At 45.8% G+C, this 20,712-nt stretch overlaps 1 protein-coding gene across 1 annotated transcript; it reads left to right on the forward strand.

Annotated features, from left to right (window-relative positions):
• The first annotated feature begins 8,344 nt into the window (after positions 1-8,344).
• On the forward strand, positions 8,345-19,453 carry LOC116519279 (putative GPI-anchored protein pfl2). Its single transcript, XM_032233118.1, has 11 exons — positions 8,345-10,921; positions 12,289-12,347; positions 13,163-13,323; positions 13,593-13,714; positions 14,061-14,119; positions 15,008-15,144; positions 15,939-16,063; positions 16,233-16,291; positions 17,320-17,474; positions 18,371-18,480; positions 19,382-19,453. Exons 1-11 carry the CDS (start codon positions 8,345-8,347, stop codon positions 19,451-19,453), a joined length of 3,636 nt encoding a protein of 1,211 aa, XP_032089009.1.
• Positions 19,454-20,712: the final 1,259 nt, after the last annotated feature.

Here is a 20,712-nt window from a genome sequence, read left to right on the forward strand (position 1 = left end):
CTTGTATCCCTGACATCGGTCAATGTAATTTTCAATCCCGATTGATTTTTCAGTTTAAATGACCTTTTTTTTTGAAGCTCCCAAATGCTTATGTCTTTAAAAACAAAAAAGTAATGGGAAGGATAAAACATGGATAGTTCAAGCTCCTTTGCATTTCCCAGATCAATTAAAAAAAAAAAAAGTTCTGAGAAATGAGGCTTGGAGAGAATCAAAAAAGAAGAAGAGCAGGGAAGAAGATAATTTAAAAAATTTGAAATATTTCTAAAAGCACCCGCAGGTTAGTTTCTAAAAAGCCGAAATGAGCTGGGGAGAAGCTTGGAAGATGTTCCTTCTCCCATTTGCACCATGCTGAACACCGGGAGATGATCTTTTGAGGGAAAACCTGTCCATTCCACCAATTCTGGCCAAATAGATAAAGGGAAAGAATCGTTGCTAGTTACAAACCGAAGAAATCCTCGTTTAATATTTTGAATGTACACCCGGTGCAGTTTGCATCCTTTCTGCTCCGAGGAATGCTGTGTATTTTCCACCTGCTTGTTTCAAAGTTGTGTGTCTTTCTCTCTCTCGGACGAGGGTGCAAGACAGCTTGGGATGGGGGGGGGCGGGGGGGAAGAACCCCACGTGTTTTGCTCTCCTTCCTTCCAGACGAGAAAGCAAAATTAAGAGGAATTGCACTCTGCTGCCAAAGAGAAAAACCGATGCATAATACTGTAAATGTTGTACATAAACCGGGAGCCTGTTTTTGCCTTTTTTTTTTTAATTTAATTTTTCTCCCCGTTCCTTCCCTCTTTTGGTCAGGATGCAGTTTTTAAGAGGTGCTTCATTAAAATTAAAACTACTGTTTTGGAAGTGGTGACTCCGCGGCTTCTCTTTCTGTGTCCGTCGATGGTTCCCTCAGAAGCAAAGCTCCATTGGTCAAGTGCCAAGTCGGTTTGAGAAAGGGATCCAAGGTGCTGGGAAAAGTATAGAGGGGGTTTCTCATTCCCTCTTGTGGGTAACGTCTCCCATCTTCTGACTTTTGGGAATTAACAGATTACCAGGGAGTTGGAAGGGACCTTGTAGGACATCTAGTCCAAGCCCCCCTCCGTTCGAGCAGGAGACCCTACACCATTTCTGACAGATGGCAGTCCAATCTCTTCTTGAAAGCCTCCAGTGATGAAGCTCCCACAACTTCCGAAGGCAACTTCTGCTCCATGGGTTGATTGTTCTCACTGTCAGAAAACTCCTCCTTATTTCCAGATTGAATCTCTCCAGTTTCCATCCATTCTTCCTCGTCTGGCCTTCGGGGGCCTTGGGAAATAGCTTGACCCCCTCCTCTCTGTGGCAGCCCCTCAAATATTGGAAGACTGCTATCCTTTCTCCCCTGGTCCTTCTCTTCACTAGACTAGCCAGGCCCAGTTCCTGCAACCGTTCATCGTTATGTTTAAGCCTCCACTCTGGGAATGGCGACCTCTGAATTTGTCAGGTGAAGCGAAGCTAACGGTCATCATTTCATTCAGTGATATCCTGCCTTTATTTGTTTTTATAAACAACTCACATGCCTAAGATTCCTCCTCCCTCCTGTTTTTCTTCACAACAATCCTGTGAGGTTGGGTGAGCTAAGAGAGAGTGACTGAGATCCAAAATCACCTGGATGGATGGATGGGCACCGGAAGAGGTAACCAACCAGCCAGTTTGGTCTAGCAGAGAAGGCACCAGGTTAAAAATCAGGAGGCACTGAGTTCTAGTCCCGTTTTAGGCATGAAAGCTGGCTGGGTGATGTTGATCGTAAGGAGACTGTGAATTCTAGTCTCACCTTAGCCACGAAAACCCGGCTGGGTGATTTTTGAGCCAATCACCAGGAGACTGGGAGTTCTAGTCTCACCTTAGCCACGAAAACCCGGCTGGGTGATTTTTGAGCCAATCACCAGGAGACTGGGAGTTCTAGTCTCACCTTAGCCATGAAGACCGACTGAGTGATTTTGAGCCAATCACCAGGAGACTGGGAGTTCTAGTCTCACCTTAGCCATGAAAACTGGCTGGGTGATTTTGAGCCAATCACCAGGAGACTGGGAGTTCTAGTCTCACCTTAGCCATGAAAACCCAGCTGGGTGATTTTGAGCCAGTCCCTCTTTCTCAGCCCAGCCCACTTCGCGAGGTTGTTGTGATGAAAAGAGGAGGAGAAAAAAGCAATGAAGTATGTTTATAAAAATAATAAAGGTGGGATTTGAATAAACCAATCTTAAAATATTTATCAAATACCTCCAAAGAGCTGCATTTGCCTGTTGTAGAAAAAATAATAATCCATCTTTAATGGGCTCCGTGATAGCTTTAAACACTTAAATGGTGGGTTAGAGGCCATGTCCTCATGTGCATATGCTATTGTTGTGAGTATAGTTGTATTCTTGGCCTGCAGGCTCAAGTGAAGAGAACAGGAGGAAGAAGATTATATGATGAGGTCAAAGGGACCCTTAGGAGATATAGAGAATCAGTACAGATTAACAGCCATTCATAAAAGATTTATGGCCCTACCAGGGAATTGCTTGCAGCTATTAACACAACCACAACAATAAGAACTTTGTCTCTTCTCCATTCCAAACATGACAATTAAACCTTTAGAGGTATTCAATGTCAAAAAAAAGTTTTTAAAATCCACAATTTGCTTAAGTACAGAAAGGAAGCAGAACGCCTTACCAAATTCACCCCTCCAGTCTTTTAAATGCCTTTTAAATTTAGATGTTCATCGACTCACAATCTTTGTTAAACTTTTTTGAGCTTTTTTTTTTTTAATGGTTCCCAAAAAGATATTCCAGGATCTACTTCATGTATTTCCTCCCCCCACCCCCACCCCCCCAATAAACTGCTGGGTTTCTTAGCTCATTATGTAAGAATGACAAAGGCTTGGATCACTTCTTTTAAATGGGGTTTGGGATTTTTTGTTTTTAAAAAAAGGTTTTTAAATTTTTTTTATTCTCTTACATACTGTTACAGGGATAGACTCACATAGTGATAGTTCTTATTTATATTTATCACTTTTGCACATTTTTTTCCCCATATAAAAAAGTTAAATTATACTTTCTGGGATGCTTTGTTTATCATCCCCTAAACCTATTTTGTATTATCACCACTCTGCTTTTCCTTTCTGTGTGCGTGGAGTGATTGTAGAATAGAACAGAAAAGAAAAGAATGGAAAACAGAATAGAATAGAATTCTTTATCGGCCAAGTGTGATTGGACAGTGGTCCCCAACCCCCGGTCCGCGGACCGGTGCCGGGCCGTGGAGTACCTGGCACCGGGCCGCGCAGCGGCCGGGGGCCATGATCGCTGCAGCGGCCGGGGGCCATGATCGCTGCAGCGGCCGGGGGACATGATCGCTGCAGCAGCCGGGGGACATGATCGCTGCAGCGGCCGGGGGACATGATCGCTGCAGCGCAAAGGCTCCTGGGCCGTGCGCAAAAGCTCCTGGGCCATGCGCAAAGGCTCCAGGGAAGAGAGCCCCGCGCTGGTACGCACGTGATATATAAACAATCAATGTGTCGTCGCGAACAATGCCCCCCCACCCCTGCGCGCGCTCAGCGGGCCACGGTAAAATTATCAAAGGCTGACTGGTCCGCGACGATAAAAAGGTTGGGGACCACTGTGATTGGACACATAAGGAATTTGGTGCATATGCTCTCAATAATAATTTATGTTATTAATAAAATATATAAATAAAGAAAATAACCAAGATTAGAAAGCACCTCATAGTTCAACCCTGAGCTACAAATATTCTCTTCTATCAGTATGATGAGTGACCCTAAACTGAGTTTAAACCACCATTCACTAATCTTGGCAATGATGTGGATTTCAAATCCCAAAATCCCATAGCCAGGATGGTCATTAATGAAAATTTTGGGGATTGGAAATGAGCACACCTGGAAGTGGCCAAGTTTGGGAAACAAGGATTTAATTTTCAACCATTCAGAGTCCCAGGTTAGCTTTCCTTAGGCTGAGCTTCAAAGTGAAAAGAGAGGGCAGAATTGGGGTGCAAAGCGGCTTGCCACACGCTTAGAAGTTGGGGCGTTTAGCACAATTTTTTCCTTTAAGAACTCCATTTAAATATTAAATATTGTGATGGATTGCAATGGATGGCTGGGAAGGTTGGACCGTAAGAAAGGCTGAGCACCAAAGAATGGAGGCCTTTGAACTCTGGTGCTGGAGAAGACTCCTGCATTGAGTCCCTTGGACTGCAAGGCCATCCAACCGGTCAGCCCTAGAGGAGATCAACCCTGACTGCTCTTTAGAAGGCCAGATCCTGAAGATGAATCTCAAATGCTTTGGCCACCTAATGAGAAGGAAGGACTCCCTGGAGAAGAGCCTCATGCAGGGAAAGATGGAGGGCAAAAGAAGAAGAAAGGGACGACAGAGAAGGAGGAGGCTGGATGGAGTCACCGAAGCAGTCGGTGTGAGCTTCAATGGACTCCAGAGGATGGTAGAGGACAGGAAGGTCTGGAGGAACATGGTCCATGGGGTCGATAGGTCGGACAGGACTTCGCAACTAACAACAACCTAGAAAAATATGTAGGTAGATAAATAGGTAGATAAATTGATTTAGATAAAGAATGACTAAACCAGTCAGTCCTAGAGGAGATCAACCAGGCCAGATCCTGAAGAGGAAACTCAATGACTTTGGCCACCTGATGAGAAGGAAGAAGGACTCCCTGGAGAAGAGCCTCATGCTGGGAATGACAGAGGGAAAAAGAAGAAGAAGTGGAGGACAGAGAAGGAGGTGGCTGGATGGAGTCACTGAAGCAGTGGGCATGAGCTTAAATGGACTTCGGGGGATGGTAGAGGACAGGAAGGCCTGGAGGAACCTTGACTTTGCAACTAACAACAACAATTGTGATGGATAATGGGTCATGTGTCTTTAACCAAGGCAAAGCCACTTTTACCCATTGTTGGGTAATTTACGCAGCTTTGGGGAAGCACTGACTTAAGGCACAGAGTGGTACCCACTGGCATTTTGGTAAAGGCATAGGTGTAGGTCCCAGCCATTCAGTTGGCAATCCTGCCATGCAAAGGCTAAAAAAAAATGGCTTTGCTTTCCAACGCTCCTTCTACAATACAAATACAATACAATACATAATAACAGAGTTGGAAGGGACCTTGGAGGTCTTCTAGTCCAACCCCCTGGTTAAGCAAGATACGCTACACTACTTCAGACAAATGGCTGTCCAACCTCTTCTTAAAAACTTCCAGTGTTGGAAGATTCACAACTTCTGGAGGCAACTTCTGTTCCGCTGATTAATTGCTCTAACTCTCAGGAGGTTTCTCTTCAGTTCTAAGTTGCTTCTCTCCTTGATTAGTTTCCACCCATTGCTTCTTGTCCTGCCCTCCCTTCATTTATTCTGCAACCCGCCTACTCAAGAGAAACCAAACCTGGTTTTGGGACTCTTCCCCTCTCCACCTGCCCCCTCCCCCCCAGCCCCGCCCGAGTCGCCCCTCCGTCTCCTAAAAGGTGCTAATTGGCCTCCTGGGAATCCGAGAGAGACCCGCCCACAAAAGCGCTCGCAATTAGCCGCTTAGGAGGGGCGCAAGAGCCGTCGCCTCGCTCCAGGTCGCAGGTAAGAGCTGTGGGTGAGGGTGGGGGCCGCTTAGACTGGAAAGGGGACCAGGTGTGCATTGTGTGTGTGTGTGTGTGTGTGTTCCCCCCCCAGAAGCAGTCTTTCCTAACGCCGGGGGACTACAATTCCCATTCGGCTGGCTGGCTGTTGTAGTCCGCTGCGCCCGCGCGCGTGGCGAGGCGCTTTTGGAGTAAGGCTGCCTGCTAAGGCCTGCCAAGAATGAGCTGCATTTAGGTAGCAGGTGGTCCGGTTCAGCGCAAAAGGGGCTCGAGATTGGGCCGAGGGTGCAGGGGCGGGAGACCCCTCCCTCCCAGCGTGATTCCCCCCAGCAGTTTTGGGAATGTGCGCGCTTCTCCCCAGCAGCTTTGGGAACGCGCGCGCTAAGGCGCACGGGACCCAAAACCTTGGATGCCCTCCGAGATCCATTTCCGAGGGTCGGATCCACAAGTATCGCTGCGCCCCACTTTCCTTCTGCAGATTCCCCTCTTCTCTGCGCCCTCCCAGGCCGGTTGCTTTATCGTAGCCTTTCTCAAACCCGAGAAGATGATCCCCCCCAAAATAGGGAAAAGTTATTTTTTCTTTGAGTAACGCACAAACGCCTCTATTAACCAACAGGGGCATGCATTTAAATAAAGATTTTGTGCTTTGTGTAATTTTGGGAAGCAGCGTGTTGCCTCTGCTGCTTTCTCCCACCAATTTCAACTAATTTCCCTTAAGCCACAATTCTCTGGCTTATTTTTCTCTACCCAGCATTTGGGGTTCTGTTAGAAAGCTTGGCTTGAAAAAGAAACTCCGTTTTCACAGAGAGGGAAGGCGTACAAGGTGCTTTTCCCAAAGGCAACTGGACTTCGTTTTTTTCCCTTTTTTAAGATGTTTTGCTTTTTTTCTGAAAGCCAAAGGGGAAAAAAAAGTCCAATTGCTTTTTGAAAAAGCACCTTTGGGACTTCTGAGTAGCTAAGTTGAATTTTCAGTGGCTTGGGGGACCTGGCTTGAAGTTGGCTTGGAAGCAGTTTGTGGTTCCTTTTTATTGGAGAGATACTTTTTCTGTCTCCAATCTTGGTGGTTTCTTAGTGGCCTCGCATTCTAAATTAAGGGATGGGGTGGCTCAGTGGCTAAGACCCTGAGCTTGTCGATCAGAAAGGTCGGCAGTTCGGCGGTTCAAAACCCAACCCCCCCTGCGTAACAGAGTGAGCTACTTATCCCAGCTTCTGCCAACTTAGCAGTTGGAAAGCATGTAAAAATTCAAGTAGAAATTGAAATTTAATGAATTTATATGCTGTCCAATCCAGAAGGACTCTGGGCGGCTTACAAAATACAACTCTAAAAAAGATAAAAATTAAAAATAGGGAAGAGAAACAGATTAAAAAAGAAACACGTCATGCACTCAATCTAGAAAGTAGAAAAATAGGGACCACCTTTGGTGGGAAGGCAACAGCGTTCCATGCACCTTCGGCGTTTATTCATGCCAGCCACATGACAACGGAGACATCTTCGGATAGCGCTGGCTCTTCGGCTTTGAAATGGAGATGAGCACCGCCCCCTAGAGTCAGGAACGACTAGCACAGATGTGCAAGGGGAACATTTACCTTTAGGTTCCTTAGCTGTCTTTTGGCGTTAGGAGAACCCAGATGCGTGATTTCAAAACCAGAGCAATGATAATCAAAAGAATCTTTTGAATTAATCTGTTCTCTCCCTGCTTAGTTTCCAAGGCTAGCTTTTTGAGAGGAAAATAAAAAGGGGAGGGCTTTCTTACATAATCCAGAAGCTCCAATTCTTGGTCTCAAGCCTGCAAGGCTGTTGGTCATACTGGCTGAGGAAGATGGGACTTGCAGTCCAGACAAGCTGGAAGGCCACTCGGGGAGGGCAGTTTGCTATCCCCGAACAGATCAAATGGGGGGTTTCTCATTGCCATGGAAGGTGGATTATGCATTCACATACAATCTAGAGCAGGGCTCTCCAACCTTGGCAACTTTAAGACTTGTGGACTTCAACTCCCAGAGTTCCTCAGCCAACAAGCTGAGAGTTGAAGTCCACAAGTCTTAAAGTTGCCAAGGTTGGAGACCCCCTGGTCTAAAACTTGCTAGTTAGGATGTTTGGGGCTTGCAAACAACTCATGGTTTGTACAATTGAATGGGGCCCAAACCAATACATTTGGGTGTTATGAAAACTCCCCAAAATTGAGTTACTTGGCTTGAACGGCGTCACAAAAAGAGAGTTTAGGAGTTGTGTTTCAGTTGCTCCCAACTTGTTACGGGGGGATGAATATTCTGGGAAATCGCACATCTGCTCAAATAACTTTCCTTTCTGTTGTTTCACAGTGAAGCAGCCATGTTGGGATCCTCTACTATCAGATGCCAAGGGACAGGACCTCGGTCTCCAGACCTGCCCTTTGCCCACCGAAGAATTTTATATCCTCTTCCCAGCTCAGTAAGCGTTGCCAGAACACCAAGGTGGTCCATTCTCTTCACCATTCTTCTTCTTTTAATCACCACAGCTGCCACCACGGGAGATCAAAGCTTTTTAAATACAGTTTCTGCTGCCGGTTGGCCAGTTGGCAATGCCACGGCTGAGAAACCCACCAATCTTGGACTCGGCCCAGAAAAAACAGACTTGCCTTTTAGTAGGTTAATTAATCAAACTGGTGTAAGTCAGAGAAATGCCAGCCAGCTTCATACCTCTCTTCCTCAACCTCTTGATGCTTTCAGTGGTGAGAGAAAGAAGACCAGTAGAAGATCTTACTCAACATCAGCCAGCGTTAAGTCAATGGGTGCAAGTCTTCAGGATCTGGTTTCTTCTCCTGGCACAGAGTCTCTTGGCACCCTCGAGAGAAGATCAGTGTTTCTCCCATCAAGTAGTGAAGGAACAACTCAGAGCTCTGGGGCTTCCAAGTTCTTCAGATCTCCTAGCAATAACTTCCCAGGTCCCACTTCAATTCCATCTCATGTGGCAAGCTCAAGGAAGACCCTCTTTGACCAGACGGCCAAGTATAATGAAGAACGTGATACTGCTGGATTGGTTGCTACTAACTCCCCCACAGATGTCACCATTCCTGTAACTCAACCTCTCTCCTCCCGTTGGGTCTCTGCTGGACACCCAACTGAAACCACCGCTCATTTTATTATGTCTACATCTGAAACCTCCACAAGGTTGCAGTCCGAAGAGACCACTGCGGTTTCCGCTCAGCAGCAAGTGGAACCTCTGAGCCTCACTTGGTCTTCACGTGGACACGTTCCCAGAAGGATGGAGCCCCGTGAGGTTTCCCCTCCGTCAACTGCAATGGCTAGATCCCATCTTGATCCAGAGGATTCCACAGCAATTCATCCTTATGAAGAAAGTGTCACGGCTTCTCCACCTATCCACGGCTTAGTTGCCCTGGTGGGTTCTTCAACCCAACCATCGACAACAGATTCCATCTTGCAGGCATCTCGACAGCTTGGAGACAGTTTCACAACGCCGTTGACAAGTTCCAGTCCACCGAGCTTATCTACTGTGGAAGCCGAATTTTCTCCTGATGCGGCTAATGATGGGAGCGATCGGATAGTGCCAAGATCTACTGATAGCATTCCTACGTCTGCAGCCGAGACACCAAGAAACCAAGTTTCACTTGGAGTGACACAGCTTGCTTTTGCAACTGCAACTGTTGGCCCTCTGAAGGAAGCCAATCCTTCTCTTGAACCCCCGAGTTCTCTTTTGAAAGAACACATCGAAAGCTTCCCAACAACTCTGTCTTTTGGAACTTCCAAAGAAGATGAGATCTCCTTGGTTTCTCACAGCATACTAAATAGCTCCCTTGTGGAAGCCATCAAACTGGAACCAAAGGACAACACTTCCTCCATTGTTGAAAGCTTGGTTGGCCCTACAGTGAGCTCCATCGATGGGCCCATCTCAGTTTCCTTTCAGACCAATCTGTTGGACACTACTGATGACAGGAAGCCATTAGAGACCCAACACTATGGAAGAAAGAGGCAGATCTCAGCAAGTATGGAAGAGATACCTACTTCAAAGTCTCCTCCAACTGCTATGGAAGCTGATTCAGTCAGAAAACTGACCAATGTCCAGCCAGTAGATGCCTTGCCAAAGAGAGGAACTGGAGCTCCTCCATTATCTCCTCTAAGTTCTACCACTCTTATGTCCAAGATGTGGCAAACATCAAAGGACTCTTCTGAGCCTGAGACAACTGACTCTGCTGTTCCATCATTCCCATATTTAGATATAGGAGATGTTCTACATCCAATTGGAGCAACCTCAACTAGACTGACCTACACTGATCTTCTAGAAGGATACACCACTAGTCCTTCAGTGGAGTCTTTGGGCAGTTCTTCTGTTGAACAGAAGCTCCCTAGTCCATCACAATCTCATCCCACAGTTTCTCTTCCAGGTTTGATAGAATTTGATAGATCTTCAGTCCCACCATCCCACCGCTCTTTATCATCAAGCATGACCTCCATTCCCGTCTCTGGAATCAGTGTCCCCGAGACAACTTCAAAAACATTTATTAACATTACAGAGGGCCACCTAGTTAGAATAGGGCAGGTGATGCCTAGAGGTACAAAGTCATTCAGTGCCACCCCACTCCCTCTAGAGTCAAGGAGTACAGGGGGTGGAATAGCACTGTTCTTACCTACAAAAGTTCCTAGAGTCGGCTTGCGTACCTCTTCTGAGATGGCCACCTTGGAGAACGCAATGGGACACCAGGTCACAACTACCTCCACTGCAAATAATATACAAGCGATTGGCAGATCAACGTTGCCCATTCGTAGCCCAAGTTTCACCACATCCAATAATTCTAGTGTTCCCGCCTATCCTTCATCTGTCCTGGAGACCAGATCCAGCCAGGGAACTCCTATATTTTCTGCTTCAGCTACGCTGTGGACCACTCAAAGAACTCTTCCAGTTGAGCCAAAGACTACTTGTAGGAACATCTCTTGCCCAGCGAGTATCTCCACGCCACCTCAGAATAATAGATCAGCTCAAAGCATGACTCCCCAACCATTCTTGGCTAGAAGGGATTTGAGCACTATCTCAGGGACAAGGTCGCCCAAGGAGAGCACCAGTGGATCCAGATCGGAAGAGAGAGACGCAACGGAATTACCCAGAACCAAAATTGTGACACGGGTCCAACAGGATCCTTCTTCACAGCAGCCCAGGTCCAAATTCACCACCTCGCCATTCAACCAGTCGGCGAAGGAGGATTTGACCCTGGGTACATTCGCTTCAACTGTTCCGGCAGTGCGTGTTCTGTCTCTGTGGTTTCGTCTCCTCAAAATAAATTACACCAACTCCCTGATGAACAAGTCTTGTGAAAGTTATAGGAGACTGGAAAAAGAAATCAAATTAACAGTAAGCATTTTCTTCCCTTCCTTTAAAAAAAATTAATTGTTATCCAATGCTGATGTTCTTACTAGGGCAATCTTTTGGTGCTGAAAACGCAGAGCCGAGGTGGCGCAGTGGTTAGGGTGCAGTACTGCAGGCCACTTCAGCTGACTGTGATCTGCAGTTCAGCAGTTCAAATCTCACCGGCTCAAGGTTGACTCAGCCTTCCATCCTTCCGAGGTGGGTGAAATGAGGACCCAGACTGTGGGGGGGATATGCTGACTCTGTAAACAGCTTAGAGAGGGGCTGAAAGCCCTATGAAGCAGTATATAAGTCTAACTGCTATTGCTATTGCTACCCTGAAGAGCACAGCTCTGAAAACAATAGCTGCAGGACGGAGGCCCCAAAGGAGTGCCTTCACTTGTACTCACATCCCCAAATACACAAGAGTTTCTCGAACCTGCTGTTCCCAACAAGCCAGCTTTGTTCGTGAAGGAGGCCACTTGGAGGTTTGTATTGTGTCCTCAGGAAATGAGGAAGTCCCATTGCCTCTTGAAAAAGCCCCTTTGGGACAAGGGAGAGGAGATGTCAATAATCGAGAGAAAGATGGGATGTTCATTGGCAGCTTAGCTTTCCAGGCAGCTGGTTCTTCAGAAGTTCTTCAGAACTTGCTGCTAACAAGGTTTGGAAATACAACTCCCGTGTCTTTATTTTACCCCAAGATTAACATTAAAGAGCCCTTCCTGAGATTTGCAGCTCTTGCTTTCGTGATCTTGTGTAGCTTGATAGCCACCATTGCAACAGTTGGTTGAACAAAGGAAAAAAAAAACATTGCGCAATATCCATGGATTATCCAGAGTTTTCTCCGTGACCTGTCAAAACCGCGGTCCACTAAAGCGCGCCCGATCGAAGCGCGTACGTGACGTCATCAGCAGCGCGACAAATAAAATTAAAAATAAATTAAATTAAAATTAAAATAAAATTAAAGCAAGCCGATTCACATAAAGGTAAGGGTTAGGGTTAGGTTAAGGGTTAGGGTTAGGTTTAGGGTTACGTTAAGCGTTAGGGTTAGGTTTAGGGTTAGATTAAGGGTTAGCGTTAGGTTTAGGGTTAGGTTTAGGGTTAGGCTTAGGGTTAGGCTTAGGCTTAGGGTTAGGTTTACGGTTAGGTTTGGGGGGGTTAGGGTAAGGTTTTCGCGTTAATTTTAAATTTACCGCTCACAGCGTGCCGTTTTCGTCGCGCTGTGATGACATCACGTACGCGCTTTCATCGAGCACGCTTTAGTCTACCGCGGATTTGTGGTGGAACCGTTTTCTCTACTGGCTTCCTACGTTCTTAACGTTCTTCTGGGCAAAACTGCTCTTTAACAATCTCCTTTAATGTTCTCCTTCCAGTTAAAGAAGATACTGTCTACCTATGAGAACTTTCTGCACGCAAAGGTTCTTCGTTTCTTGTAAGTAGGCTGCCAAATGTATCTTTCAGTTTCTAGACAGGAAGAGACCCATGGAATTAAGGATAGAAGGGTATGAAATACCAGTATGATAAGCCGCGGTGGCTCAGTGGCTAAGACGCTGAGCTTGTTGTTCAGAAGGTCGGCAGTTCAGTGGTTCGAATCCCTAGCGCCACGTAACAGAGTGAGCTCCCGTTACTTGTCCCTGCTTCTGCCAACCTAGCAGTTCGAAAGCACATAAAAATGCAGGTAGAAAAAGAGGAACCACCTTTGGTGGGAAGGTAACAGCGTTCCGTGCACCTTTGGTGTTGAGTCATGCCAGCCACATGACCACGGAGACGTCTTCGGACAACGCTGGCTCTTGAAACGGAGATGAGCAGAGTCGGGAACTAGGACTAGAGTCGGGAATGACTAGCACGTATGTGTGAGGGGAACCCTTACCTTTAGAATTCCCCCAACTGAATTCTTAGAAGAGAAGTTCTGAATCGGTTTATCAGATCAATTGCAGATTCAAATCAGTTGGATCATTTGGAACAAAATACCTGTGTTGATTCTAACCCATCGTTAGTCCCGTCTGCCCATGTAGCATGAAAGATAAGATATTGGTCCATGCAGAGAGCATTCTCTCCAGAGATTTCCTGTTTTGGACAATGGCACCAATGTTTGAGGTGGAACCATAATGCAGCTTTGTTCAATCTGGAACCTTTCCAATGATTGTATCTAGAAGTGCTAGACTGCTGGCTGGCAATTCCTGGAGTTCTAAGATGCTAGGAAGGGGTTGGTGTCTATAGATGTTCTCCTGAATTCTGTCCCCCTAGGAATGGATCTGTCGTCGTGGAGAGCCAGGTGGCCTTCCAGGCAACGGGCCTTCTTCCCACCCCCTCGGACATCATACGGACAATTGTGACAGAGGTTGAGAGCCGGAAAATAGATGCCTTTTTTGACTGGAGGATAGATGTGAGATCTTTGCACTTAAATGGTGAGCCCCCAACAAAAGCTGGGCTTTGCTCAGCTTTGGTCGAATTGCCATGATTTCATCTTTAGATACTTTTGGCCTGGATAATCGAGTCTTCATTTACATAAAGAGCGGGTTTAGTTAAGGGACTTAATTTCCTTCCTGCAACAAGGCAGTAGCAAACTTACCGAAATTTATTTTCGAGATTGATAACTATTGGTGGTTGATTTGTAATGGGAAGATGCTTCTGCGGGTGGACATGCTTCTTAGAATTGTCCTCTGGTTTTCACTAGGATTCAGCTTGAAAAATCTAGAACCTGAGAATTTGGCTGTATTTTTCAGTCTCCTGGAACTGGGCTCCACATTTGGTGACGAGAACTTTGCCCAAGAACACTTGGAAAGTCTGAAGATCAAGGTAATGGAGCAAGGTCTTTGACTTCAGGCATGGAGAACACCTGATAGAAGAGAGCCCCCCCCCACTTCCCGTGGATGAGTTTAGCCAGTCCTACTTGGTCAAATTAAATGAGTAGGTTTCACCCATATTTGGTCTACTGCTTCCAAATTAAGATCTTCGATAATTTTCTTCTGTGCCAGGAAACTTAATGAAGTGTAAGCATGTTCCAGGATTTAGGGAAGGGTGAGAAATTAAGAACTGGACCGTGAAGGTCTTAAGTATTTTTTCGGTTGAGATGCAGAGTTAATCCTTAACTCTGCAAACTGAATTTACGACTCGGTAATAACAATAATTTCTGCCCGTACAGATGAAACAGTTGCTTGGGACCCGATATGCAGTTCATTTGATCTCGCTTATTGATAACCGGTACGTAGTAACATTTTTGGGAAGGATCAATTCTGGACATTTTTCCAGGCTGGATACTTTGACCAATCCAAAACAGCTTCATGAGTTCATTGAAACAGTAAAAAAGATAATTCCCCCCCCCCACCTACTGGCATACATTCGCAATCTCAATAAACCTCCAATGACTTTACACCTTTATAACATATTCTTTTTTTTAAAAATTTTATTTTATTTTATCAATTTCATATATACATTCACAATTATATGATCTCATGACTGTTATTAATAATATGTATTTATAACAATTTTTCCCTACTGTTAACAATATACTTGAAGATTGCTTTTTTAACATCCCATAGATCCATCTTATCTTACAACGGTCCTACTTCTTCTTCCCTTCCTCCCTCTTTCCTTCCCTCGTTTCTTCTCTCCTACTCCCCTTCCTTCCCTCCCTCCTTCCCCTTCTCTCCTTCTCTCCTTCCCTCCTTCCTTCCTTCCTTTCTTTTCTCCTTCTCTCCTTCCTTTCCCCCTTCCTTTCCTCCTTCCTTCCTCCCTTCCTTCTCTCCTACATTCCCTCCTTCCTTCCCTCCTTTCTTCTCTCCTTCTCTTCTTCCTTCCCTCCTTCCTTCCCTCCTTTCTTCTCTCCTTCTCTCCTTCCTTCCCTCCTTCCTACCCCCTTTCTTCTCTTTCTTCTCTCCTTCCTTCCTCCTCCTCCTTTCCCTTCTCTCCTTCCCCTTCCTCCCCTTTACCCTTCCCCTCTTCTTCCCATTCCTCCCCTCTTTCCTACTCTTACATTCCCTCCCATATTTTTTTTTTTGCTTGTAGTCAAATATATATCAAATGCTGAGTTTTCCTGCAAGACAAGTCAAGTCTTAATGAACAGAAGGTAACATGATTTCTCTCGTGCAGAAATACCCAAGGTGGCGTTGACATAAATGGAAATATCTTCATCAAGAGTGAAATTCACGTGGAAGTCCCCTGGATTCTCAGAGCACTGACTGGGCTTTCAAACGTCTCTGTGGACCTCATCTCGCTCTCCATCAATGGTCAGTAGCTACAGATCCATGGCTGACTTCAGGCCGGAGGTTGGGTTCAGGTGAGAGGTACCCTATTTTTCGGAGTATAAAACGCACCTTCCCCCTCTAAAAGAGGGTGAAAATTTGGGTGCGTCTTATACACTGAATGTAGCCCCCACCCACCCACCGGCCCCAACCCTTTGGCCTCTGCCTCCCAGCAATTTACCTCTTTGCAGCAAACGGGGAGGGGGTGGGGGGGGCTTCCGGAGGCTTCAATAAGCTATAGCAATCCCTGCGGCCTGTAACAGCTGATGATCGGGAGAAACAGAAAGTGAAACTGGTGGCAAATTGCTCGAGGCAGATTTTTTTTTCTTGTGCTAATCAGGCTGTTTGCTGCAAGGAGGTAAGTCAAGAACTATAAATGCTTATAGAATGTTCAAATTATTAGGCTTATTTTTTACGACTGCTTTATTATTATTCTAGACAACTTAAGAAAATGAAGAAGCTTTTTAAAATAAATGCTTGATCTGAAGAGGCCCTGTGCTATTGTTTTAAAAAGTGCTGTTTTTTTAGATAGCAGATAATAACCATACTTCCAGAAAGCACATCAATTTTAACAGCATCTGTACAAATATAGTCTGAAATATAACACTACAAACACTGTATATTGTCTGTACTGTTTGTTGCAAGGAGGCAAATTGCTGGGAGGCATAGGCAGATATTTTCCCCTTGTTTTCCTCCCCAAAATCTAGGTGCGTCTTATACTTCATGGCGTCTTATACTCTGGAAAATACTTTTCCTTAAGTGCAACTCTCTGCTTCTAGGTTCAAAGCTCAGCCTCCAGGTCTTCCCAGTGTCCTTCATGATCACCAACAGAATATTCACGGAGAAGATGCTGGACCGTTCTTCTGTAGAAGGTCAGAACATTGCAAAGGATCTCTCGGATACGGTAAGTGAGGTTGAACGGTTGCTGGAAATCCGAATCCATCTTTTGCTAAATATGTTGAAAACTCTTTCTCATTTTTTTTTGATGAGGGGTGTAACAGCTGAAAAGGTGATAAGGCTTTTGAGGAGGGGTCTGATCTAGGCTCACCTTGTCAAAATGATTTGCTTTCCAGCTTGCGCGTATCCTTGGCAAATACGAAAATCTCCTGCAAGTGGCGATCCGTAAGATCACGTGAGTTCATTGAATTGTCTGTCTTTCATAGCCTGCTGATTAGGTAGCCTGTGCTCTGACTTAGGCTTCCCCAAAAAGCACAAGGCAGATTCCTGGTCCCGACAAAACCCCTTTTATTCAACAGATGTGATTTCCTCTCATTCACCTTCAGCAAAGGCCTGGCAAACAGTCTTTCAAAGGCGTATTTATGACCACAGACCTTATCTAGCTTGGAAAGCTGCCATATCAATATTTTCCAAATGAGATTATGTGCAAGGAAAGACTGGGCACAGAGTCTCTGAGATTCACGGACAGATCTTCACACTCCTGAAACGAGCGAAAGAACAAATTGTTTCCTGCAAAAGCCCACTCCCCTTTCGCTCCTCTTTTATTTCCTCTGGGAGGGGTCATTCACCGTCCACCTGTGGCTTTAACTCCCAAGTCGACCCTGATTTCTGAGCTTTTCTTCTGGCAACTCTGCACATGAGCACACTGGGAACAGGCTCCAGCTGTTCCTCTGCCTCACTGCTGTCTAACTCCGAAGGCAGCTGAGAACTGCCAGATGCAGAGCCCTCGTCCGAGCCTTCCCCAGCCTCCAGGACTGGCCCATGTTCCTCCCCAACCTCCTCACTGTCTGACTCTCCTGCCAGCTCTGCTGGCCACTGGTGGGCCCCAACAGCCTTTTGCTGATGGCATCTGGGATCATCTTTCTTCAACTTGGAGCCTACCAGTTTGGTAGGATTACAGCTTTGCCAGTTAGTAGTTTAGCCATGCTGGCATCCTTCCTATTCGGAGAACTCCTACTAGCTTCTTCTTTGAGTCTAGCATATAGCTAGATGTTACCTTTTTTCTTGAAACCAGCAACCTTGGGAGCCTCTATAGAGGCTGGGCTTGGAGAACCGGGTCGTAACCCGACTTCTGGATATTGGGTTAGTGCAGTGGGCGAACCTACCTGCTCATCACTGTGGGGATGAGCAACCTGGGTTTTAACATCAGCTCTGTGAACCAGATCAACCCTCTTCAGCCACGTCTTTCTCTTGCAATTGTAGAGGTGGCCCCCTCGTTTGTTCTGGAGATGTGATATTCCAGAAACCAGCACCAAGCAACAAGGACGTTCTCCGGACTCTGGCGCGTGCGGTCGATCCCAAGAATTTCCTAGATTCCTCCGGTTTTCAAGTGGATCGGTTCTCCTTTACTGTGGCAGGTGGGATTTCAGTTCTACCATGTTTCCCTGAAAATAAGGCAGGGTCTTATTATTAGAAAGAGTTCACTGTAAATCATTCTGCGCATGCGCGAAGAACAATTTGCATGGAATGGCTCATGCAACGCATAGTGTGCGTCTGGAATGCATGCAAGCCGGTTGTAGTAAAACCTGTAGCAAAACCACCAGCTTCCCATCTCTGAAGAGCCGAGGTGCGCAGTGGTTAGAGTGCAGTACTGCAGGCCACTTCAGCTGACTGTTATCTGCAGTTCAGCGGTTCTAATCTCACCGGCTCAAGGTTGACTCAGCCTTCCATCCTTCCGAGGTGGGTGAAATGAGGACCCAGACTGTGGGAGCGATATGCTGACTCTGTAAACTGCTTAGAGAGGGCTGAAAGCCCTATGAAGCGGTATATAAGTCTAACTGCTATTGCTATTGTTATTGCTATTTTCTTTTGACCCCCTGAAATAAGCGCTTGGCCTTATTTTTGAGGGGAGGGCTTATTTTAGTGCATACGCTCAAAAGCTCGTTTAGGCTTATTATCCGGGGAGGTCTTATTTTGGGGGGAAACTGGGCAAGAAGAAGCATCCAGTCTCCTCCTAACCCATTCTGGGCTACAACTTTCGTTTCTTCAAGCCTGTTGAAGCCAGGGATTCAGGCCCTTGGGGAAAAGGCTTGGGGGGGGGGGGGGCTTCCTTTGCAAAAGGTAGAAGACGAGAAGGAGAAGCTGCAGACCTTCAATGAGGTTCAATTTCCTGGCTTTGCTTCCCACTGGAGCTGCTGGGCATTCTTAACCGGGCGGACGGCTAATTCATCTGGGGGATAATACGGCGTGAGCTAATATGGAGTTTCCCATGGGCCTATGACCTGATTTAACTCTCTTTTTTAAAATTTCTCAGGTGCTGGGCTCGAGCCTTCCTTGAAAAGACCAGGTGTCCCTGTCTATGCTGTGGTCCTCATCCTTATGTTTCTCCTTGCTGTAATTGCTGTGCCCACTTTCCTTTGGCTGGTAAGAGTTGCAGCCAGGGGTCACTAATCAAGAGATTTACTCCCTTGCTGGACAAGGACATCATAAAGCACCTCTGCTCTACTTCTCTCCACTCTGGATATGTTAAGTAAGCTCCCCGTTGGGAGAATGAGTATATTCAGCGAAGCGTTGTGAGAGTTGTGTTGGAGAACACACAAACCAGCATACAGAGACACTGCAGTTTAAATAGGCTTTTACTTTCGTGGAAATAGAGGTATCAGAGTCCATCAAACAGTCCAAGTCATACACGGATAAGACAGTCAGTCATCAATGTTTTTCAGTTAAGGGATAATCCAAATAACATAGTCCAGTATCATATAAACAACCCGGTACACAAAGTTTGCTACCAGTTGCAAAACTTACAATAGCTCACGGCACTTTCCAACAGCCAGCTTCCAAAAACACTCAGATCAGATCAGCCCAGCATCTAACGAAACAGAGAGTTAACAGTCCTTCTGGCTCCCTCTTATGGCTGATTGAGGAAAACAGCAACCAATCATATTTTATAGTAGGATTTAAAGAAACAGGCACAACATTGTTACATGATTTATATATTGCCAACCCAACCGTTAGTTTATATTCCTAACAGAGGGGCTGGGGGTGGGGTGGGGTGGGCTGGGTGGCCTTACATCATCCTCATCGGATTGCTCCCGATGTCCAGGTGTCCTTCATGCAATTTTTGCCTTGGCGTCTCCTGAAGCTGACATCCCACAGGTTGAGCTAGAGACGTTTCTTCAGATTCACATTCTGAATCTTGAGTCCTGAACCTGGTTCAAGACATAGTCTAGGTCAAGAGTTTGTTGCAGGAAAATCGAATCCAGAAAGCACACGCAGATAACTCATTCAGCTGGATTCGTTAACTTCTTTACATATGTAATAACAGATGGATGAATGTACAATGCCAATAGTGGATTCTTTTAACGTGGTGGAAGTGGCAAGCAGGAGAGAACAGTGAAGTTTCATTTCAGAGCCCAGAGCAGACCGAGATCCGTCTTGTTTCAGTTCTCAGCACAGACTCAGTTCGGTTTCAGCTCCCATTGGTTGGCTTAATTGCTATGCCTATTCATTGGCCGACCTTGTTACCATGTCTCTCCCAGTCATGAATATTCTAGCTTCTTTGGTCACCACAAGATTAAAAAAGATGTTGAGACTCTAGTGCAGAAAAGAGCAACCAAGATGATTAGGGGACTGGAGGCTAAAACAGATGAAGAATGGTTGCAGGAACTGGGTATGTCTAGTTTAATGAAAAGAAGGACTAAGGGAGACATGATGGAAGTCTTCCAATATCTCAGGGGCTGCCCCAAAGAAGAGGCAGTCAAGCTATTCTCCAAAGCACCACAGGGTAGAACAAGAAGCAATGGGTGGAAACTAATCAAGGAGAGAAGCAACTTAGAACTAAGGGGAAACTTCCTGACTGTGAGAACAATGAATCAGTGGAACAACTTCAACTCCAGAATTCTTCAATACTGGATATTTTTAAAAAGAGATTGGATAACGATTTGTCTGAAGTGGTGAAGGGTTTCCTGCCTGAGCAGGGGGTTGGACTAGAAGACCTCCAAGGTCCCTTATTCTATTCTAAATTCTCATGAACCAAAAACAATCTAAAGAATTAGAAAACGGAAAGCTTTTAATTAAAGATGTAATTGTTCGAGAAAGCTTCAATAGCACCTAACAATGGCCACCATTAAGGAGAGCAAACCGATGCATTTGGGTTGTAAAAAAAACCTGCTACTGTCAGAAATCCAAAAAAGTGTCTGTCTTATCTTGCTATAACTCACATCTTGCTTTATTCTTCCTTTTCTTTGAAGCCCAAAACACTTGCTCGGCGTGGCAAGATCACAATCCAGAGCAGGTCTAATGGAAGTGTGGATATGGAAGCATTTGAGTTGGATAATCCAGGATATCAAACAACTGTTGAAGAGGTAGAGTTGGGATGGTGGGGGGGTTCCTTGCAAACAGTTCCCTTTCAGGAAAAATCTAACAAGATCTCTAGTCCAAGGCGCAGTGATGGCTTTCAAAAATAGTTCGAACCTACTCTGTGGGTGTGGCCTCCTTTGTGGGAGTGGCTTGCCGCCCATGTGACAGGATGGGAGTGGCTTGCCGCCCACGTGAACGGATATGAAGATGCCGGCGACACTTGTCAGAACCACCTTAAATTACCTCCCACACAGCACTGGCATGCATAAGAATAGGATGTCAACTTGTTTTTTTAAA

This window comes from Thamnophis elegans, chromosome 16 (assembly GCF_009769535.1).
Source record: "Thamnophis elegans isolate rThaEle1 chromosome 16, rThaEle1.pri, whole genome shotgun sequence".
NCBI classification, from domain to species: Eukaryota; Metazoa; Chordata; class Lepidosauria; order Squamata; family Colubridae; genus Thamnophis; species Thamnophis elegans.